Source organism: Pan paniscus, chromosome 12 (genome assembly GCF_029289425.2).
Source record: "Pan paniscus chromosome 12, NHGRI_mPanPan1-v2.0_pri, whole genome shotgun sequence".
Taxonomy (NCBI): domain Eukaryota; kingdom Metazoa; phylum Chordata; class Mammalia; order Primates; family Hominidae; genus Pan; species Pan paniscus.
The window spans coordinates 68,112,761-68,137,434 of record NC_073261.2 but is presented as its reverse complement, the minus strand read 5'-3'; the positions used below and the strand labels follow the sequence as shown (position 1 = coordinate 68,137,434).

General features: G+C 34.4%; 1 protein-coding gene across 4 annotated transcripts in view; it reads right to left on the bottom strand.

Annotated features, from left to right (window-relative positions):
- The window catches only part of FANCL (FA complementation group L), an 82,400-nt gene extending 61,149 nt beyond the window's left edge, over window positions 1–21,251 (bottom strand). Inside the window, exons 1-5 of one of the 4 annotated variants that reach the window (XM_055107912.2) lie at window positions 20,780–21,251; window positions 11,611–11,669; window positions 9,365–9,425; window positions 6,287–6,343; window positions 1,499–1,599 (exon numbers count right to left, since the gene is read on the bottom strand). In XM_055107912.2, coding sequence (XP_054963887.1) covers window positions 1,499–1,599; window positions 6,287–6,343; window positions 9,365–9,425; window positions 11,611–11,669; window positions 20,780–21,133 — 632 coding nt within the window. In that variant the 5' untranslated portion in view covers window positions 21,134–21,251. The remainder of the gene's footprint in view (window positions 1–1,498; window positions 1,600–6,286; window positions 6,344–9,364; window positions 9,426–11,610; window positions 11,670–20,779) is intronic. The other 3 variants (XM_055107913.2, XM_008956272.5, XM_003830851.6) reach the window with 3 other exon arrangements.
- Window positions 21,252–24,674: the final 3,423 nt, after the last annotated feature.

Below are 24,674 nucleotides of genomic sequence, written 5' to 3'. Positions count from 1 at the left end.
CTTTTAAGGAATATAAAGGGAAGTAGAAGGCAAAGGCAACAAAAATAATTCTTATTTCTGTAATAATCACAGTGCATTTTTATCACCTCTAGAAACAAATTTACATGGGAACAATTTGGAACTCTAAAATATGTTTAAGTCTCTATTTAGTTTTTCTTTAGTTATCAGGTAATGGTATAAAATATATTAAAGGACATATATTCTGCACTTAAGATATGTTCCTTGTTCTCTTTTAAATAGCAATTTGATTTTCTGGTTCTTTTTAGGTTAGTTATCAAAAGGCCAACTCATAGAAAATAGCTAAAAAACAGATGAATAATAAGATGTTTAAAACATATTAAGAAAAACTTAGTGGTGAAAAATTGCACATTCCTTCTACATTGTACCTAAGTTAGCCCTCGATTTATCTTAGTAATAGAGCAATCTAAATGGAAATAATAAATGAATACTAAAATACTATTGATAATGGTTAAGAAGTGATAAGAATTGCCGGGCGTGGTGGCTCACGCCTGTAATCCCAGCACTTTGGGAGGCCGAGGCGGGCGGATCACGAGGTCAGGAGATCGAGACTGATCCTGGCTAACACGGTGAAACCCCGTCTCTACTAAAAATACAAAAAATTAGCCGGTCGTGGTGGCAGGTGCCTGTAGTCCCAGCTACTCGGGAGGCTGAGGCAGGGGAATGGCGTGAACCCGGGAGGCGGAGCTTGCAATCAGCCTAGGCAACAGAGCGAGACTCTGTCTCAAAAAAAAAAAAGTGATAAGAACTAAAAATTGGCATATTTTTACTGGTGCTTTAGCTCAAAGTAGAAAGGTTATAATACACTTAATAATAAATGTAATGTTTCAAAGTATCCACACTAAGAAGGAAGCTAAATTCAGAAACTGAATAGCAAACAAATCATCACATACTTTTTCCAGGTGGTATGTGGATTAAGTTTTAACAACTTGCATAAACGTTTACTGAACTTAAGTTTCTTTATGCATCAGTTTTTAAAAAAAAATCATTTTTTTCAAAGAAAGCTGGATGATTCTTACAAACCCTAGTTGCTAAAATTTACCACTCAAATTACAAAAGCACTTATAATGTTATATATATGTAAATTTAGACATGCCAAATTGTATATTAACCAAAAATAACAATTATTCCAGAAATACTGCAATTTTTCCAGTCTCTTTCATGTGTCTCAGCATTACTCTTCAAACATGGAAAATTTAGAATACAGTTGTATGTTCAGTGAAAGTATCTATTACGGTAACATCTTACTGTCTACATAAAAATGTCATTTTTTCCAAATTATATTTAGCATTTTACTTTGTAAGGCAATTTTTTATGATGATATCCCTCTCTTTAATTCACAGCAACAATAAGGATCAAATACTCTAGTTACAATGAAACACTTTGACTAAAATCAGGTATAAATTGCTAAAACTAGAAATACATTAAGTTAAAATACATAAAACAAAGGCATTTAAAACATATTTTAAAACAGACATACTTATCCCAACCAAGAGTTCCTATCTCTTCAATAAGGCTTGAGTAGAACTGGGGAGGAGGAGGTAGTGCATACAGCTCTTGTCTATTCTTTAAGGCAACTTCCTGTTTAAAAGAAGAAAACCTGAATTAGCTGTGGAATGCAAGACAATGAACTGTTAATACCTGATTGCAAAGCATAATTTCATTATCTTCTTAGTGCCTAATAAAAGTGCCTTTTTTTTACGGAAATCTGGCTGACTCATTCCCCTGCTCATGAAAAAGAGACAAGAAAAAGTTAAAGGACTGCACTGAAGGTCATGCAAAATGTCAATTTTTATGCCATGAAAATAACTTGAGATTTTAATATTCTCCTGGACTATTATGCCTATCGGAGATAAAAAAAAAAACTTTTTATTAAATTCATCCTCAAGGCTTCACTATGGCTCTATTCCCATGAATATGATGTTTGATATATACATTTTTTAAAAAGTACCTCTAAAGAAAGGCCTGAACTCTAAGTACATTACCTAAACTGACATATTTGTATACCATTATGAACCACATCCTAACAAACAAACTCATTATCAGAACAAATATCCACATGCTAATTTTTTTCACTGACTTATACTCTGTACTATTCTTCAAGCAGGTAAGTCGGAGTATTACGCCATCCATCTGGCTAGATTACAGTCCCGTTCCTTGCTAGGCCTATCTATGAAGGCTTTAAAATGTTTATGTTCTCCCAACCAAAACTAAAATTTTTTACAAGACACATAAACATCACTAGAATTGCTGAAGCTAAAATTACCAATTATTTTGAAGTTACCAACCTAGATAGACAGCTTATTTGGAAAGTAAAAATAAATCTATCTACAAATTACTTAGATGTTCATATGGTCTGAAGTATCAAACGGTATTACAAAAAGTAAGTAAATAAATAATTAATTAATTAAATAAATCAGCTACAATAAATAACGAAAGTAGATAGGGACAAGTTGAAAATTATAAACACTTCTGAAAAATATAATCCTAATAAAAGGTTGTAATTTTTATTCTTTTAAGTATATGTTTAATCTTATTTTTTAAGTATATATCAATTTTTTTTAACCAGGATAGGATACTATTAAATTGAGATCATATTAGAAAGAATAGATATTACAAAACAGCACTTCAAAACCAAAACTATTAACGGGAACTACTTCAATTTCGTTCTGAATCTGCTTTATGATGAAAAAAAAAAAACTGGGAAAACAGATCCATACAGCTGAGAATATCAATATGGATTTAATTAGAGGGTAAGCTCCTAGAAGACAAAGTATATGCTGCCTTTTTTATAATATAAATGACTAATGTTGCCTAAAAATAGACTGATGGTCCACCAAAATAAATTCGTATTTAGGTTGTGCACCAACCTAATACTATGAAGATTGTGCTCTACTAGTTATTAAATAAAATGCATTAATATACTATAGTACTTCTTTCGAAATTTGTTTTTATTCTGAAATATTAATTATTGCTATCCACAAAAATTGAAGGTAAAAATAAACCTGGATAATAGTAAAAACACTTTTCAATCTTAGGTTTATGACATTTATACACTCTACCTTCTATTCTGAGTCAGATAAGTTACTCCTACTCTAGAACCGTAACAGCTAAAAAGGCAAAAGCAGAGAAGCAACACATTCTTCACAGAAAAGAGGCAAAGGTACATAGCGGAAAGGCTTCACAAACAGAAGTTTTAAATACTGACTTTAACAATTCCTATTTTGAGGCCTTAGGCTTCAGTGGCTCAGCTCTCAAATAGAAATAAAATAACCTACCACTTAGGATTATTTTAAATATAGGTAATTGTTCACTTGTTAAATATATACTGAACTCCCACTATATGCAGTTATTACTAGGAAACTCCATGGAAGAGTTACAACATTTTCTGAATAAGTTCAATAACTACTGATTTCATGTGAGCATCACTCTCAACATATTTATTGGTGATTATAGTATAGGAACCCTATTACTTACAATACAGCCTAACACTAATAATTCTTATATCTTTAGGTATACTATCTTAAATGAGCAATAAAATCACCAACTTTGTCCGTAATTTCTGAAGAAAGCTAAAATACAGGATTTCATTTTTATTCAGAAATTGAATAAATATACTAAATAGATATTGTAAATCAGAGATCTCAAAATTTTATTTTCGTTTTAAACTAATAAGTGTTTCTCCAAAATTACATGGCCAAGAGAGCTGTGACTTACAATTTAATGAAGTTATTTTTGATAAGAAGAGTTTAATGGGACATGATATCTATACTTTTACTCTGGTTCCCTTAGTCTCTCCTTGTATTTGTATTGTTTATTAAAATTATAATAAAAAGATAAAATAAATGTTGCAAACTTTTCTCCAATGTCAAGGAGATGTAAACCAAATATGCTTCACTTGTTCACTTTACCTTTTTAAGGTTATTACATTAAGGCCTTTGATGTAATTTGTAATCAAGTTTGATAACCCTTATTAATTAGGATTTATGAACTCATAAATCAAAATTCAAACTTTAGAAATTAATTTTAAACTATTATTCTAATCTCACACATTTAATCAAAGTCCTACCTTAGAAGGTTCTTATTAGCATTAAAAAAGGACTCCAGAAAACAATCTAGCAACTAAGTTATCAATATGTAGTAGCTGCTGCTAGGAATAAAATGGTCTCAACAAGGATCACAAAGAAATATCAAAACTTTCCATTGTTAGCAATATTAGTATTGTAATTTTTATATAAACTAACATAACATATAGACAGGAAAAGCATAAGTGAAATATAACAAGTAGAACATAACAAAAAACCATACTACAATGATGTTAACATTAGAAAACAGCATTTTCAGAGTAAAAGTGATACAAGCAAACAAGTAAAAATTCTATAATGCCAATTTGAATTGTAAATATCAATACAAACTCATAATTATATTCCTTCCAAAAAGTATTTTTTCTCAGTTTTGCCCACTGAAAAAACCTACAAGTAACAGCAATGCACACTCAAGTTTCCAGATTGAGGCATCCAAATACTATTTCCCACAAAGAAATCATGATTCTTTGGAGAAATGGCTGATTACAGTTATGGGATAAAATGAATAAATGAACCTGGGGCAACTGGTATCAGAAGGCAAACAAGCTTGGGTTATATTAAAAGAGCCAATATGAAGGGACTTGCGCTGACCAAAAAAATGGGACAATTTAAGCATCAAAAAGAAAATGACTACAATAAAAAAATTAATTAAATATATAAAAATCTATGAGTTCATAAAGATACTTTAAAAAAAAAAAAACACTTTAGATCCCTGTGACAGTTGCCAGGCACAAACTCATTATTCTAAAAATTGGTTTCTGTTTTAAAAGGAAAAGAAACAAGCACTTATCCAGTCTCTCCAGTATAAGCTGTACCTCAAATTAACCAAACAACTGATGAGAAGTTCTCTACAGAAGATTTTCAACTAACAAATGCAGATGATGGAATTTTTAAAATTACCATTTGTAAATCCTAATGAAACATTAGATACAGGCAATGATTGTTATTAGAGGCTAAAATCATTAGGTGACAGTCTGATGGGAAACTTTATATTGAATGGATCGAAACCTATTGATCAATCTTAAATTTACTAAAACAGGAACCAAGGAACCATCAGATATCACGTGGATCCTCATGTAATATAATAAATACAGAGCACCAAGTAATCTCATAAGAACAAATGAATCCAAATCTGCTGAAGCCTCTAGATCTAACTGCCAGATTACAAAGAAAGTAGAATATGTTAAAAGATAAACCATGAATATCTTACAAGCCAAATCCAGAATGTAGAAGATTTTATAGGACATCTAATTTGTTTTATTCAACAAATACATGGCATGAATAAAAAGGGTGAGGTAAAGAGGAGATGATGTTATACGTAAGTACCTTATAAGTCTTATATAAGGCTTAAGAGACTTATCAACTAAATATAATGTGAGGACCTTGTTCGCATACTAATACAAACAAAGCAGCTGTAAGAAATTATTAAATTTGTTGAGGTTATAATAATATATTTAAAAACAGATAAAAAGCACTTAGCTGTTAAAGAGATACACACTGACATATTTACAGAGGGATACATACAATATCCAGAATTTCCTTTAAAATACTACGGTGTCTTTCTTCTAAAAAAAGTAGAAGAGGAAATAAGATTGGCAAAATGTTAAAATTTGGTCAGGCCCAGCAGTATTCACTATAATCTTCCCTCTTCTTTTGTTTATGTTGAAAACTTGGGTAATAAAATGAACTTGGGTTTTAAGAAAATAATAAAATGTCTACAGGATAAACTGAATAATCAAGTATTTTATGCAACACTGATTAAACAGTACATATGTAACAGTATACATAAAATGAAGCCTAATAAGTTTTTCAGATATCTGTAGCTATACACAAAATTATTTATACATCATATTATATCTTTAAGTAGGACTACCTAATCTCTTCTTAGATGTTAAACTCTCTGCTGACAGGCCAGGAGTACATTTTATTTCTTCACCACCTGCCCAACACTAGTGTCAAGAATACCTAGTTTAGGATACAATCAAAGAGGTTCCTTCAAACAGTTATGTCCCTCATACAGTTCAAGAAATGCGTCATCTATATTTATGTACACAGTAAAAGAAAACATCAAATGACTGAGAGTTAAGAAGACAAATTCTAATAATGTCAGTTTTTGAAGGAGTTACAAAAAAGAAATCAAGACTTGCAGTATGGTAACAGTGTCAGAAAAAAAAAATTCTTACCAAAAGCATCTTCAACTCCATCATAAAGCTCATTAGATCAGGAGAGTGCTGCATTCTCTAGATCAAAACATTTCCAATTAATTTCATTTGCACAATAAATATTCTATCCACTAAAACTGTAAAAAAATGTAGGCCCAAGTGAATGTGAAAAAAAGATTAGCTATATCTACATCTGAAAAGTATAAGAAATGAAGTATCGGTCATCAACTTTACTACTCCTACCAATTTCATTTTGAAACAGTAATTAATGTCCTCAAATCTAATGTGCTGATATATTAAACTGTGTTAGAATGTCACTTAAAACCTCACACTACTCTGTTTCTTGAGCACTGTTTACTACTGAATCCCTTGTCCCCCTTGCAGGGCATGCGATGGGAGTGTGGCTTGCTTCTTCAGTGCCCCGCTGCATAAACCTCTAGGGGAGCATACAGACGGGCAGGCTGTGGAGCTCCAACCCCACAGCAGTGTCTAGGGGTGAATGTTTACAGCTACTGAAAGCCCAGTGGGTGTGTGTTACAAGGTGCTTTTTTAGTTTAGCCATCCATAGGCAGCTTGTGTTAGTCAGCTCAATTAGACCCCTGCCTTATTGCAAGGACAAAGAACTTTCTGTATCCCGTGGTTCCTGCCTTGGTGTACTGGAAAAACTGGATCACATGTGGGCTTGGAGAATGAGTGCAAGGTTTTATTAAGTGCAAGTAGCTCTCAGTAGATGTGGGAGACAGAAGGGAGATGGTTTTCCCCTGGCGTCGGGTTGCTCAGCGGCCCAGGCTCTCCTCCAACCACCCTGGTCGAACTCCACGTCATTCTGCCAGTCAATGGCCTGCCGGCATGCTGAAGTCTATCGGTGTGCTCTTGACATGCTCTCGATGTCCTCTTGATGTCCAGCCACTTGTGTGTTCCTCCACTGATATATTTCTCTCAACGTCCAGCCACTTGTGTGTGTGTGTGCCTGCTAGGGTCTCGGGTTTTTATAGGCACAAGATGGAGGTATGGCAGGCCAGGGTGGTCTTGGGAAATGCCTGTCCTCATCTAGGTCAGTGGGCACAGGCCCGGGGGTGGAGCCCTCACCAGGGACCCATCCTTCTCTACTCAGCACTTCCCTGCCGCCCTTCCGTATCACTACTATGTCTAGCAAATCTAACAACCTCATCATTACTTTTTTTAAAGAAGAAGAGAAAGAAGAGGAGGAGGAGGAGGAAGAGAAAAAAAAGAGAAAGAAGAGGTATAGGAGTGATGTGAGTGGGAAGAGGAGTATAAAATATAAAAATCAGGCAACTCTATGTAATTTTTAAAATCTAGTTGCAGCAATAAATTAACAATTATTAATTAACAATATGGTCTTTTTTTTATTTTTCCCTTGACCTTAAAAACTACCTATAATTGTGATTTTTGTCCTCTCACAACTAATCCATATTAGTCAAAATGGAGACAGTCATTCATTAAAGTAAAACCTGTTATAATAAAATGGCAAAAAAGGAAATAATCTCTAAAGTAGAATATTTAAGAGTTACTATTCCATTTCCTAGAAATCCTTCATTCTTAAAATAACTACAGAAAAAAATATTCTCAAGTTTTACATTGTTTTCAACAATGCCTGAACACATATGATTCACATCTTAACATAGCTTTGAGTGGGTCTGTGTAGAGCAAATCCTTGACTATCCCTTCTTCTACATTGCATTTTCCCCTTAGTTTATTACAGATGATAAATAAATGACAGGGTCTGGAAACTAAAGTCCAGAGGCCAAATCCAGCTCAATACTGTTTTTGTAAACAAAGTTTTATTGGCATGTAGCCATACCCATTCACTTACCTCTTGTCTATGGTTGCTATAACGGCAGAATTGAGTAGCTGCAACAGAGATCTTATGGCTTACTAAGCCGGAAAAACTTATTATCTGGTTCTTTACAGAAAAAGTCTGTTGAATCCCTGGCCCATGTTTACTAAAATTAAAAATGATACAAGGAAAGAATAGTAATATTCACTGGGACTGTAAAATAAAAAGACGACTTTAACACTGGGTTCTACCTAACCAATTGGGAGGCAAGGAAAGATAAATAATTGGGATTTTTTTCTAGGAATCCTCTTGATAACTTGCTGGCGAAAAACAGTGTAATAGATCTTAATATTAGACTACATAAACCATTTTTTCCCATGCTATTTCAATATGTCAACAGATTCATTTCTTAAATTTTAGTGTACAATATAAATAGTCAAAGGGATGGAGACAGGGATGGAAAGAAAACAGAAATAATTTGAACATATCCTTAAAAAAACTTCTGTAATTATATTGCCAGGATGATAACCTTCATTCTATAAATCAAATAGTTTATCTCCTATACTTCTTTGCAGCTTTAATGCTTTATGGGAGAGTTACTGTGATTGTCAGTTATCATAGATAATAACCTGCCTTTAAGACACAGAAATATAGAAAATCAGGAAAAAAACACACAAATGCATAAAGCATAAAAAGAAAGGCAATTCTAAAAACTATTTTTCTAAAAGAAGAATTATATTATGTCATTATTTTGCTTCAGTAACTGATTTTTTTTTCTAATCTTTAAAGGAATTTTCAGGTAGAGGAACCTAAACATTAAGAATAAAGAAATTAATCCTGCCTATTAACACACTAAGCAGCCTTTAATTTATCTTCCCTCATTATGCAAGTACACATGATCCTAAATTATTTCTGCCACATCTTTTCTGTTGCTAATCTAGGACTAAAATCCCATTTTTGCCACAGATATCCCACAGCTCTAAATGGGTCTGATTTTTTTTCCGTATCACCACCATTCAGTCTCAGAAGAAAAATCACTGAAGAAGTGATGGATATGGATAAGGGTGAATGCATTTGAAGAACCTAAAGTCTCAAAGATGGAAATCGATTTCAACACAAAGGCTGCCTGGAGATCTCCTGAGGACACTGAGATTTAAAAACACACAGAGATGAAACCTACAAAACTTAACAACTATTAAACCAGTTTGTTACAACATTGTGCAAAGCAGGTCTTTAAAGAACAATAAATTTAGTAATTTCTTATCTTCACTGAAAACATAAACCTTTTAAAAAGGACTTACCTGTTGTACTATTCGATGGTATCCACTAAGTATTGTTCTCAGCTGCCAACTACATAATAATCTAAAATTTTAATGAGACAAAATGGTTTATTCATTGTTCAGAATTAAAAACTTATTTGTATGCTAACACAAACATGCATGTACATACAAAAGAATGACAAACATAATTTTGACAAGTTAATAAAATTTTTACCACTGATACTGTTCAAAGTCTTGTCTTCAAACTGTTGGTACTAATTTTATTTCAAAATATAAATAACTGCAATCAGTAAATGACATGCAAACAGTACATCTTGTTTTTTAACTTTAACACATCCGAAGCAAAGTTTTCCACTGAAGTAGATTCTTTTCCAAGATAGGTTAAATAAAACCAACAGTTTTGATAACAATATATCATCAAATATAATGTATCAAACATGTATTTGAAAAAGCATGTGTAGCAATATTATCTTCAAATTCCCGATTAATATAACTAAAAGGATACATTTTATTTTTATTTTTATTTTTTATTTTTTAGAGACAGGATCTCGCTCTGTCACTCAGGCTAGCTGGAGTGCAGTAGAATAGCTGACTGCAACCTGAACTCCTAGGCTCAAGAAACCCTCCCGCCTCAGCCTCTCAAGTAGCTGAGACTACAGACACCCACCACCAAGCCCGGCTAGAAAGATACATACTTCTAATTAATTGTATAAGAACTGATAAGTTAATGTTCATCCACTTACTGGCTGACCTCTGCTGTGCTCCCGATACTATTAAGTAACTCTTCTAAGGAATTACTTTTACTTACCTACAAGTAGGAAGCCTCTCTGAGTTTTCCCCAACATGGCCTTTTCAAACTGTCACAGCTCTCTCCATTCTTGGTCTTCAAATCCCCATAACCATCCCTATCTCCTCTCTTAGTGGCAGAGCAGTTCATTCAAATGTCCATTGGTAACCCCTGCTCAAAATGTGCTTTCTCTCCCTTGCTACCAACTTGGTGACTTCAATTAATTATCCCTTTATTGTGGTATCCTTAATTTATGTTCTGCTAGTTTTTTTCTCCTTAATGAATTAACTTGCTCAAATATATATCTTTAAAGAACATCATAACTCCTTCTTGAATGCATACCATTCTCTAACCACCTCTTTTTCTTCAAAATACTTTATACTTTCCTCCCACTCATCCAACACAAATGGCTTCTGCCACCACACAAAACTTACCTGCATCTAACCTATCTCTTTGTAATCCTCAGCATTGCTAACCACGCCTTGCTGAAGCCTCTCTTTATTTGGCTTGAAAGACTCTGCTGCCCAAGTTTTCCTCTTCTCTGGTCAATCCTTAGTCTCCTTGTAAGTTCCTCTTTAGTGACCAGTCCTTTAAATGTTGGTACGCCCCAAGGTCTTGTCACTGGCTTTCTCTTCTACCCCACTAGACACAGCACCAAAAAGCCTATTCATAATCAAGGTCTCAAATCCTTCATCTGTTGTAACTTCCACACACATCTGCACTCCAGGTCTCACACTCTATTTCCACACCACTACATTACTACCTACTAAATAGCTCCTCTTGGTATTTCACACCAAATATGCCTTAAAACAATCTCTCTTCTACTTTTCCATGTGTGACCTCTTCTCTAGCTTAGAGATCTGAGCCGGGAATTTGAAAAGCATCCTCTATTCCTTTTTCCCTCTTAACTACACTTCTGTTGGTCACAAAATCCTCTCAATTCTACTCATAAATATCTCTGGATTCCTTTTCCTCCATTCTTCTCCAGAAATATTTAGAGGCAGAATTGAGATTTGGGGTGGTACCTAAATTTTCAGTCTCATATCCTGACTAGTTGTATCTACCAGCACTCAATGTTGGTACCTAAATTAAGCCAGGACTGAACTGATGTGACTCTTCTCATATAATGAATATACACATTAATAAAATCAGTCAAAAGTTGGAAAAAAAGTTTTCTAATCCTTTTGTTCTCCCTTTATATACCTGTTCAGTATTTGTTAGTGAAGTGTACACAATGGCTGTGTACTGCTTTAAATATTTTTTTTTAAATGAGAGAACTAATGTTTAAAAGCACTTTAGTAACAGGTAAATATTTAAAAATGCCGCATTGGTTTGGAAAAATCAGAAATGTTTCTTTTGGGGCAAATGACTAATAAGCATTTTAGGCAAAACTCTAGTCACTAGAATCAATTTATACCAAATGTACTGCCTGTCCCACCAAAATGCAAAAATGCACGTTTATAACTAAACACCATATCACCTTGCATTCTTCAGTTGTAAATCTTCAGGCAACACTATCCTAAGGTGGAAGTCTCTTCCCTGTGGAAAATATCGAAAAGGATCACTCAAATTTTTATCTTTCACTTAACGCTGAGAAGTTAAACAGAATCACAAAGAAAAGACAATGTTTTCCTTTATTTTCTAAAAGGTATCAATTTTATCCACATCTTTATACTTGTTAAAATATATGCAACACAATATTGCATTTGAGGGAAAATAACTCAAAACTGTCTTACGAAAACTTTATAGTTACTGGGAAATCAAAACACTCAGATAAGACTTTGTTTTTAAAGAGAAAGTCACTCACAAACACAAGAAATATTACAAAATTGCTAACCAGGCCCATAGAAGAAATTTCAGTGTTATTTCTTAGTAAATAAATTTATGAAAAAAGAAATTCCTTCAAATTGCTTTAATGGAAGAAAAAATCACAATATAAAATAAGGATATATAACATTATATAGTCTTGTTTTCAGCTTACTTTCTAAATTTTAATAAAATGAAAATATATTTAGTTACACAATCTATACAGACATAAGTGAAATACTTGCATAAATCAGAGTATATTTAATTCTCCCATTAGTGGGCCTCTAACTTTTTTGAAATCAGTAACATATTAACTATATATTTGAACAAACACAATTTTACTCAAGAGTCTTTCTAAGAGAAGAAAGACCTCTGAGACATTTATTCCATTTTACTTTCTTGGAAAAGTGAATGGGTAAGTAGTTTAAACTTTGTAACTTAAATAGGATAATACACATGAAACTTGAGCAAAAATAGCAGAAAAAGACAAACAGAAATGTAATCTTTTACTCCAACAGAATAAAATGAAAAAGTAATAAAATTCTCAAAAAACAATTACCATGTGGAATTTTAGCACAGTCTCCCTCAAAGCAGTTTCAAAAACAGAGGAACACAATTAAATGTACCCTATAACCTTTACTTTCATGGTAATATTACAGTTCTGACTTTCATTACATTTAAATGTCCTTTAAAAAAATGAAACAAAATGTACTACTGACCTTTTCAAAAGGTCAAGTAACAATAATTCACTGTTTCATTAAAGCACTAAAAGATATTATGTAGTAACTTTAACCTAACATTATAGACATCCCACACAAAGGTGTAAGAACAATTTGGAATTCTTAATTTACACGAAAAATAGAAGAACTATTCTACTATAGAAATCTGTGCTGTTATCTGAAAGAATAAAATTCCAAAGTCCCTTATTTGCAAAGCCCAGCCATTTTAAAAGGTCAAATAACATGTCACATGCCACGATACTTTCCTGATTCAAGAAAATGTCCAAAATTAGCATTTTAGTTAAAGTATCTAGAAATATTAATTGTTCTCAAAAAAGCCAGATTTTCCAGGCTTTCAGGCAACGGAAATACTAACAGTTACCTAAACCTCCACCTCCCCACATATCATACCAAAAAGCTACATCAATTAACATATTAAGAATAAATAAAACCACAAAAATCACATGTTTTCAGCCAGAAGACAGGGTACACGATAAACCTCAAATTACCTACAGGAAGAAAAATATGAAGCACTTTCCAATAGAACCTACTCTAGGACTCCTACAGCAACTCTTTTTAGAGTGCTAGGAAGGTCAGGAAAAAAATGCATGGGAGAGAGACTGGGAGGACTAAGTAAGTGTAAAAAAAAATAGTAACAAGCTCTGGTAAATCAGAACACTGACCTACAAAGAGAAGACTTAATGTGCATTAACACAAAAGTCAAGGAGCCAGTCCTGGGAAAGAATGCTTTAGCGGCAGAAGATAGGAGAAAAGATAGGTAGAGACACCTTTTGGAAACTGGGTATTAGGAGGAAAAAGAAAAGTGGGAAACTTAGGCTCTTATACGAGTAAATAAAAAAACAACTCCTTCCCACCCAGCACTCGCCAACATTTCATCCATTAAATAAATTGTACAATAAATAAAATACCCAACAGAAGAGGGTATTCTTAAACTAGGAATTTTATAAACTATTGCAAACAGCCAAAATGTCCATGAATACAAAGATACTGTCTTCATCAATGCAAAGCTACTATGAGACAAAGAAACAAAAAGAGACTCACAAGATTTCAGGTGATAAAAGACTCCATGCAAACAAAACCCAGAAACCATAAACAAATTATAATAATAAATGAAATAAGTGAGCATTTGTATCCAGATTCAGACATTTTAAAACTAAAATGAGAAATTGTATTTTAAAAAATGAAAAGAAATGAATGAGCTGAATAAACGCAGGGTGAAATGAAAATAAAGAAAAACACAAAATTATATGAAAGTGAAGGAATAAATTTAAAAAGAGTCCAAGGAAGAACAAAATGAAATACAAATGTCACAAAGGGCAAAGAAAAAGCAAGAAAATTACCAAATGAGAAAAAAATTAAAGACCATCAGAGAAAAGGAGTTGAAGTGGAACACAGATCCAAAAAAGTCCAGAGTACATATAATTGGAGATCTTGGAAAGAAAAATAAAATAGTAGAAAAAAAATTAAAAAATATAATCCAAGTACACTTCCTGGAGTTCCACATACCAAAAGGGATAAGTGGCCACATGATAAAAGTGATTCACAATGATCAACTCTGAGATATATCTTAATCAACAGATTTTCAAAATAAGAAAAAAGTCCAGAGTCTCTAGGTAAAAGATCAAATATATAGAAAACAGAATATAATTGGAAACAGACTTCTTATAGCAAATTAAAAAATGAAGCAAGAATGAAATAGAAAATGTTAAGAAACTGAAGAGAACTGCTTCTAGCTATTATAGAGTAAAAAGGACAGGATTTATCTTCCCTCCTTATTTAAAAATTGGACAAAACATATGAAACAATGATTTTCAGACATTAAACAATAGGCAGCGCAGGACAGTGATCCTTGAAATAAGGGAAACAAATGTGAAAATGCCTAAAATTGTCTGGTTCTATGATGGGAGTATTTTCAGGCTGCAAGATAGGGATGGACAAACAAATAAGAGCATAATATTCTCCCTGATGTGAGAAGAAACATGTGATCAAGGGGAGGCCAACAACTGTACAATTTGCAAAGTATAGTACCAAGCAGGAGAGAAATGCATGGAGAGTAGAGAAATATACACAGAGAAACTCCAGCGAATTTCAGAGGATTCCTGACAAGGAGTCTTCAGCTGAGTACTGCTTGCTCCATGGATATGAGGAAAACACGCAAAGGTGGGAACGTACAGGAACAGTCTGCAAAACAATCTCAAAGTTCATACAAGGCTGGGTATAGCCATGTTCCAACCAGCCAGAGTGGAAACCTTGCAATGTAAGAGCCATTAAATAGAGTGCTCAGAAGGTGTTGCTTCACTTGTAGAGACTAACTACCTTAGACTAAAGTCTGCTCTGGGTCTACCTAGCAATGCTTAAAAGCTTAAAGCTTAAAATTACTTGGAAAGATCAAACTGTTTCCAAGTAATTTAACTGTAGCTCACAACAAATCTCAAGAATACTTAGAGAACAAAAATATCTAGCATGCAACAGGTAGAATTCATTATGTCTAGCATCCAATCAAGATATACCAAGCACATATATTTCCTGCAAAGAAGCAAGGCAATACCCACAATGAAGAGAAAAATCAAGAGAGACATAAAAATGGCACAGATGATAAACCTGATTTAAAAAATTAAAACAATTATATTTCATACGTTCAAGAAGGTAAAGGAAAACATGAGCGTACTAAATAGAGACAGGAAAGATGTAAATAAAGACTCCCTCAAAAAACATAATGTTTGAGATTTTTTAAAAATATGCTAGATAGTATCAACAGCAGATTCCACCTTACAAAAGAAGGTATTAGTATACCTGAAGACATATCCCAAATAAAGAGAAAGACATTGAGGGAAAAAAAAATGAACAGACCATGAGTGAGTTGTGACAACTTAAAGTGACCTAAATGCATGTATTTGGAGTCCCCAACACAGAGGACAGAAAAGGAGGAACAAAAAAAAAAAGAAAGAAAGAAAGAAAAAATAATGGCAGATGTTTTTTCCAAATTAAATGAAAATATATACTCAGAGATCCAAGAAGCTCCACAGACCTTACGGAGGAAAAACATGAAAAAAGCTACACCAAGGTACAACACACATCAAAGTGACTGAAACCAATGACCAAAAAGAAAAATCTTAAAAGCAGCCAGAGGAAAAAAATATTCTATTTACAGAGAAACAAAGAAAAGAGCAGAGATTTCTCATAGAAAACAGTGCAAGACAGTGAAGTAACATCTTTACAGTATCAAAAGTGACAAAATTATATAGTTGATAAACCAATAGTGCATAAAAAATGGAATCCTAATATTACGTTAAGGCAGACCATGATAGATTTAATATGTATATTATAAACCCTTTAAGCAACTAGTTAAAAAAAAAAACACACACACACAGCCAATAAACTGGCAAAGGAGATAAAACAGAATTATAAAAAAGAATTCCAATAATATAAAATGCAGAAAAATACCAAAACAATTAAAAATATGTAAGACAAACAGAAAACACATACCAAGAGTAGATTTAAATCCGAAGATATGAATAACCACGTTAAATGTAAATAGTCGAAGCACCCCCAAGTAAAAGGCAATGACTATCATATTGCATAACAAAGCAAAGCACAGAAGAAACACACTAAATATTAAAACACAAATAAGTTTAAAATAAAGAAGTAAAGATAAACCATGGTAACATCAATCAAAAGAAAGATGCAATCTATATGTTAATATTGGAAAATACAGATTTCAGAGAAAACATTATTACTAAAGATAAAAAAGGTCATTTCATAATCCTAAAGGAGTCAATTCATAAAGAGTGCTTAACAATTCTAAAAGTTTATGGACCTAATAACACAACTTCAAAATATATGAAGCAAAACTGATAGAAATTAAATAGAAATTGAAAAATCAACAAAGATCGTTGGAGATTTCAACACCCCCTCTCACTAACTGATAGAAAAAGCAGACAAAAAAGTCAGTGAGCACAGTGCTACCCAATAAGGGCCTGGGTAGCACTCTGAACCAATTTGACCTAACTGGCATTTATATAATACTCTACCCAATAGCAACAGAACAGTCATTCTCTTAGAGTACACACAGTATATTCACCAGGATAGACTATATTATTGGTCATAAAATTAAGGCTCAATAAATATTTTAAAAATTCAAATCATACAAGTTATATTCTGTGACCAAAATGAAACTAAATTATAAATCAATAACAAAAAGATATCTAGAAAATCCTTAATATTGAGAAAGATAATCATAATTCTAAGTGAGCCATAGATCAAAGAAGAAATTAAAAGGCATTTGGAACTGAATAAAAACAAAACTACAGCACACCAAAATGTGTGTGATATAGCTAAACCAGTATTCAAAAGAAAATTTAAAGCACTAAATATCCGTACTAGAATAGAAGAAAGATCTCATATCAATAATCTTCCATCTAAAGAAATCAGGAAACTTAAGATCAGAAAACTATCATATAGAAACATAAAAATAATAGAAAAAAATTGAAGAAATTAAAGACAGGTTCTTTGAAGAAATCAGTAAAATTTATAAACCTCTATCTAGATGTATCGGGGGAAAAAATGAGACATAAATTACCTACATCAGATATGAGGATGAAAGCTATTTTTAACGTATATCCATAAATTGACACTCCTACCTCTAGGAGTTGGTGCCTAATTTCCCTCCTTTTGAATATAGACTAAGAAACTTGCGTCTAACACAATAAAGCAGAAGTAAATATGTGTGACTTCAGAGACTAAGAAATTAGAGAGAATGTGCATCTTTATTGATCTCTCTGTTGTATCATACACTCAGGAGAAGCTAGCTGCCATGTGTGATAACAGTCAAGCAACACTATAAAGATCCATGTGGTGAGGAACTAAGGCCTCCTGTTAAGAGCAGTAACAGACTGAGGCCTCATGGCCAATAGCTATGTGAATGAGCAATCTTGGAAGCAAATCCTCCACCTCTAGCTTGACCAACTGGCAGCCCAGGACAGCTCTGAATGCAGCCCAACACAAATTAATAAACTTTCTTAAAACATTATGGGATTTTTTGTGATTTTTTTTTTAGCTTATCAGCTATCATTAGTGTATTTTATGTGTGCCCAAGACAATTCTTCTTCTTCCAATGTGACCCAGGGAAGCCAAAAGACTGGACACCCTGTTTTAGACCATCAAAGTCTTGGCAAATATCTTGATTGCAAGATCATGAGAGATTTTGATCAAGAACTACCATCCAAGTTGTTCGCAAATTTCAAATCCACAGAAACAGTGAGACAATAATTGTTTTTGTTTTAAGCCACTAAGGTTTGAAGTAAATAGCAGCAAAAGATAACCAACATAGAGAGCATCATTACAGATCCTAAAGACATTAAAAGGATAATAAGGGATTATTGTAAATAACTTTAAGCCAATAACATCAGAAACCTAGATGAAACTAACAAATTCCTTGAAAGACACAAACTACCAAAGCTCACTCAAAAGGAAAGAGAAAATCTGATAATAGAGACAACACCTAAAACTGATTACATATTAGGTCACAGGAAAAAGTACCAGTAAGTTCCATGGAGACTTTTTTATAAACAATACTGTCTAATTACAATACAAGAAAAATTAGAAATCAGCAACAAAATTAAAAACCAAAAAGGACCTTCCACGAGAAAATTTTTACAACCTATTAAGGTGCATAGTAAATTGACATCATATAGCTTCTAAAAATGGTGGTTGTAAGACTACATGTCAGCATCTATAGGATACTTTTAAAACACTGATGAGAGGAAATGCAAAGCCTTAAAAACTTACATACATAAAACCTGCTCACTGGCCAAATCTGGGACAATTCGAGGATCAAAATAAATAATGATTATAATCAAATAATTTTTTTAAAAGTCCATGCATCCATTCTAATATAATTAAATAAATGAGAAAGCAGGCAATGCTACTCCTTATAATGAGTTGCCACTTCATAAATATAGAAATGACAAGAGTTAGAAAATCATCATTTGGCAACCGTGATAGTAATAGTCGACTCAAGCAAAAGTCAATGGACGCTAAAACCAGAGAATGTGTGTGAAAGTTTGATGCCTCAGAGTACCTCCCCAAAAGTACTTACTAATTACAAAAGGAGACTCTGGCAGATGATACCTTAACCAGGTGATCAAAGTTAACATCATTAATAATGGAACCAACCAGGTAACCTCACAAGCCTTGAGAAGGACAAAACAATCTTTCTGTAGTATCCCTGCCAAAAATGCATTAGCTGAATTTAATAGTGAGGAAATATCACTCAAATCCAAATTGAGATACATTCTACCTAATAGCCAATCTGTACTCTTTAAAAATGTCAAGCTTATAAAAAACACAAACAGACTGAGAATTGTTCCAGGTTAGACATGACAACTAAATGTAATGTGGGATCTTAACAACAGATGGTAGGGGATGGGGGTATAAAACATACAACTGTATCATAAACAAAATTTGAAATATGGACTCTATCTTAGATAATAGTATATCATTAAATATCCTGATTTTAATCACTGTACTGTGGTTATGTATCAGTGTGTCCTCGTTCTTATGGAATGTATGCTCAAGTATTTAGGGATAAAGGGGAACTATGCCTGATTTGACCTCAAATGGTTCAGGAAAATAATGTGTATACACACCCACCCACATACATATACTTAACAATGATCAGTAAAATGGAGAAAATGTAAACTGGTGAATCTAGGTAAAGGGTATACTGGAATTACTTGTACTGTATATCCTTGCTACTTTTCTGTAAATTTAAAATATATACAAAATATTTTTAGACACGTAAAATGTTTAAGATTTAAATAAACTGCTAAGGCAGGTACAAATTGGAATTCTAGCTATAGCAATGGTCATAAAAGAAACTTTCATCTAATCTCAATTCTAATGGGTGTACTTGTTTTCTAAAAGGCCTTAGCAGATATAGACATACATAGCAGTATTTTGCCTAAAATTAGGTATAACATGCTTCCTGTAAAAAAAAAAAAAAAAAAAGTAACTTAAAATTTTTCAACTTTTCTAAATGTTGTCTACAAGAGAATCATATTTTCAGCTAGGTAATTCAAGAAGAATACTTCTAATTGGAATGGGAAAGGTGGATTAACTTTTTTCCATATGGAATAATGAATTTTTAATCTCTACTTTCTGTGATGGTCATATGGTAATTCCACATATACTCAAAGACTATGCGTGATGGTGGGGAAGTGGGCACAAGGTTGAGTGTAATGGTCAGAAAGGAAAAGTCTACACTCAAAATCCTAACCTAAGGTATCCTGGTGCAATGTAAAGAGAAAAAAATCCAGGACTGAAATCACACAGCTTGCGTTTAAGGGATTCTGATGTGATCATCAGCAAATAACGTCTCCGGTTTCCCATACCTTGATTTCTTCAACTAGAAAATGGGAATGATGATTCTTTTAAAAATTTCTGCCTCAAAGGGCTGAGGATTAAGTGAGCTATTTACCTGGAAAGCGCTTTGTAAACTTCAAAACCCTACACATGTGTTAGTATGTGTAATAAACTCCATATGAGAGGCCACTGGAATCAGCAAAGGTAATTAATTCCATTGCTGTCATGCTTCTCCTGGAAGATATTGTAACTGTGGGTGTACAGGTACATACGACTTGGCAAAGGGCCAAAATAAGGTTTTCTTCCCAAATGCTCTTTCTACAGGAAACACGAAAATAATTAGCCCAGATTCCCGAGTGAACTCATCAACATCCGTGGAGGTGGAGGGTGTTAAAATCGAGTTAAGGCAAAATTTACAAAAAAAAATTTAAAAAACAGTCAATTGCGGGACACTGAACGAAGAAGGAAGCCAAACTCGGGGAAGGGCTAGGGAGAGAGGAGGCGTGGCCCCAGCCCCGCTCCACGCCGCGCGCCTCCTCGCTCCCCATCCCGCGCGGCGACCACCGGGGTGGCGGCGACAGCGGCGCTTCTCAAACCTTTAGTCTCCCAAGAGCCGTTACGCGCCGCCCCTCTCAATCCCCACAAGTCTGGCCCCCTAACCTCCTAGCCCGTCACAGACTTCTGCGCGCAGCTACGCTGCAAGAGGCTCTCTTAGCTAGAGAGCAACCACTGGGCGGGTACCTGAGCCGAGATGAATCCCTCATACACGGTTTTCGACCGGTTCTGGGGCAGAAGCAGGGGACACTGGCGCAACAGGCTCGCTTCCGTCACCGCCATGGCTCGAAGTCCGGAGAAACACAGAAAAGCTCTAGACCTGCTGGGTCCTGCACATGCGCAGTCCGCTGGCGCTCGGACGCCGCGGAGCGGAAACCCCAGCCTTGGCGGGAAGATCCTGGAGGATTCCGCGGGCGGAAATGAAGGTGAAGCGCAGGCCAGGCCAAGTGGCGCTCTGCGGGAGGCGACATCAGGGCTCCCCAACCGGTAGTGGGAGGGAAGATTGCCCTCAAGTCCACAGGACTGACTGACCAAGATCATTCTAGCCTCAATTGTCCCAGGAGCCCTTTCGATGATTCTGTTTTACTTTATTGAAAGACTGTTACAACTTTGGTGTTGCATTTCCTCCAGAATAAAATGACTTTTACAGCCTGGACGTTGTAGCACTCTGTCTTCTTTGCTGTTGTCCTCTCTCCCTTAACATACAGAATAATGTATTATTTTGTGTATAATTATTGTAATATAATGTATAACATTGATTATATCATATATATTACAGTTCTGTGGCTTACTAAGTTCAATCAGATATATTTGAGGCACACACATGTATACGTATATGTGTATTGATTAGACTCAAGTCAACACTGGACTCAGTTCTGTGTACGGCACTCACAAATATATAAAGCAAAACATGAGTAAAGATTGCTGATGGACTTGAACTTAATTTTCCTCTGACAGCCCTTGCAATATGTTTTTCTAACTCAGGAATGTTATCCATCCCATCTTATTAAGAGTTAATTAAATAAGAAACTTACTAAAATATTTACCATATGATTATTTGATTTTCCAATTTTCCAATTTTCCAATGCATCACGTTTGAGCCCTACTATTTGAAAAACATCATTGTAATGTGCCAAAGGTTGTGCAAAGATTATTTCGTCCCCTGCCCATCTTTATTGACCTCAAGACAGAATTTGACATCCTGAAGATTCTTAAAGTTTGACAAGAATTTGTCACAGCATTCTGGATGCTTACAGAAAAGAATGCTGGAGCAGTGGTTAGATATAAATTACATTAAAGCAGTGGTTCTCAAAATGTGATCCTAGAACCTAGCAACAGCATCACCTGGGAACTATGTAGAAATACAAGTTTTCACCGCTGATGGGGTTCAGGATATGCTACCCCAAAATATGGCCCCTTGACATTTGAGAAAACAGCAAAACCTAAGATCACTCTCTGACCTTCTCCCATCCTTCTTCCCTGAGGCGGGTCATTGGATCCTCAGTCCAGAGGTGCTCTTCCTATACCCACAGGAAAGAAATATCCTTATCTCTAAAGAAACGGAGACATAGAAAAGAATCTGAACAAAAAGACCTTTGACAACTTACCCCAGTTTATTACCATTAGACCATGCTTTGTCCAACCGTACTTCCCCACAACTGTCCACTGTTCCTTCTAAAAATGCACAGGTTTTCCTGTTTCTTTGGGCTTCATTTCTGAAGGCTCCCATGCCACATAAAACTTAAATAAATTTGCATGCTTTTCTCTTATTAATCTGTCTTTTCTTATAAGGGACTCAAACAGGAATCTAGCAACAGGAAAGAAAGATGTTTCTCATTCCCTACAGGCCCCTATTTCAAACCTCGGGAATCCCAAACACTGGCAATAGGGCTCAGCAGTCTGCGTTTTAACAAGCTCTCCAGGTGATTCTGATGCATGCTAAGGTTTGAGGATCTCTGCAGGGGCAGGACATAACACCTGCTTTATTTTGCAATTCGGTAATTAAGGACGGCCATGCTACATGTTTTCCTATAAGAATAAAGTAAAGGCTGTGCAAAAGTGGGATCAACACAAAGATTAAGAGAACATATAGTCCCTTACTTCAAGCACTTTATAATTTATCTGTGAATTAAGATCTTTATTGTATCCAGTATGTTAAACTTCCCCACCACCACACTTTCCCCCATGGAACTTCTACCCTTTCTTGAAAGTTCTTCTCAAGTGCTATGTCTTTTTGGAAAGCTTTTTTAATCTTCTGAAAATTATTGCTCTCCCTAATCATTTAGCATATTTCCTGCTGCATCGTAGGTGCTAATAAATTATTTACTAAATATCTTAATTTGGGTTGTTATAGCAGAATACCATAAACTGGATAGGTAATCCGCAGAAATTAATTATTTCTCAGTTATGGAGGCTGAGAAGTCCAAAATCAAGACGCAAGGACAAGATTTGGTGTCTGGTGAGGAGTCACTTCCTGGAACACAGTCTTTTGGCTGTGACCTTACATCACATTCACCTTTACTATTGATACACTGGACAGTGTAACCACTTGCCAAAAGCAGTTGGCTCCTTGATTCGGAATCCCCATAATTAGGTAACTAGACTTAAAGATTTCCAGCACGTTTATTGCTAATTTATCATCTTAGATTTTAAAGAAAAGACATCCAAGTCACTGTTATGATAGTTGAACTTGTAAATGAGCATTCCTTATCAATAAAATCTATAATTGAAGAAATCCAATGACCAGGGAACAAGGTAAGACACCATATAAAGACTTTTTAATTCAATTACTCGACTATTATCCTTAGGTGTTCAAGACTGAAAGTTGGATACTCACTACCATCATCAATTCATACGTGGTTGTGCTGGAACCATTTATATATAGCCCAGTTGAAGTCAGCCACCCCAAAATCCAAAAAAACAAAAACAAAAATGCTCAATATGTTTAAAGATCAGAAAGCCAAGGAAATACTTCTACCACCATCAGCATGATTTCAATTTTGGAATCACTCTGACAAACTGCACAAAGATCCTCATTAAAGTTCAAGTTCCACCAGGTATCCTAGGCAGGATTTCATTTATATACTTTGCCACAAAAATTACTACTATTTAAATGCTATGGCCTGAGGAAGAACTTTATATTCTAACACAGAAAAATATCCAAACATTTTGACAAATAAAAAGCACAAATTCCAGAATGGTATGCTTACTATTATAACATTTATATTCAAATATATAAGTAAAGTTGCTCTGTATTACTAGCAATGGTTACTTTAGGGGAGGGAGATGGGAACAAAGAATGGAGATAATGGCCCATGGAGACTTTTATCTTTTATATTTTAATTTTTTAAAGGAGAATTATTAGTCTTAAAATTAAAAATTAAAATTTAAAATGCTTATACCATTCCAGTTAGCATCTGTTATCCTTATTTTATAGCCCAAATGTTTAGCCATGTCCCAAGAGTTTCTTCTCCCAGTTCCCACCAGTAATGGAAGAAGATAGGATGCCTGCCATTAACATTAATAAGATTAATAAAGGAGAGATTGTTTGAGTCTGCTGAGAAGAAAGATGAAGGAAGAAACTTGCAAAATGTGAAAATAAAGGGAAAATGAAAATTAGGGGAAAGTGAAGGAAGAATAGCCATTTAAAAGAGTTTTCAAAAAAACTGGAAAAGCAAGCCAATAATATCCTATTCTCTGTGGCACTGTGTCATAGAATGGAAAAGACAGCAGATATTCAAGATTAAGGCATGATCAGGAGTGTAAAATGCTACCTAAAGGTTGAAAAAACTGAGAATTATACAGAGGCCTTTGGATTTGATCACGCAAAAGCATTTATTAATTTGAAAGATCAGTTTGCTCTTGCCTGTTTTTCTATCCATGCACTAAATAGCAGTTTATAAATTGTGATGTAGTGAATAATTTTTCAGCCTTGAAAAGAGAATATCCATAAGAAATAAACTACGAAGACTTAATTATGTGACCAAAGTCTGGTAGGGTGATATATGGAGAAGACAACCTGGCTCCTATAACCCTACCCAAACTCTTTTGGAGCACACTCCCTTGGTAGGTAGCTTTTACC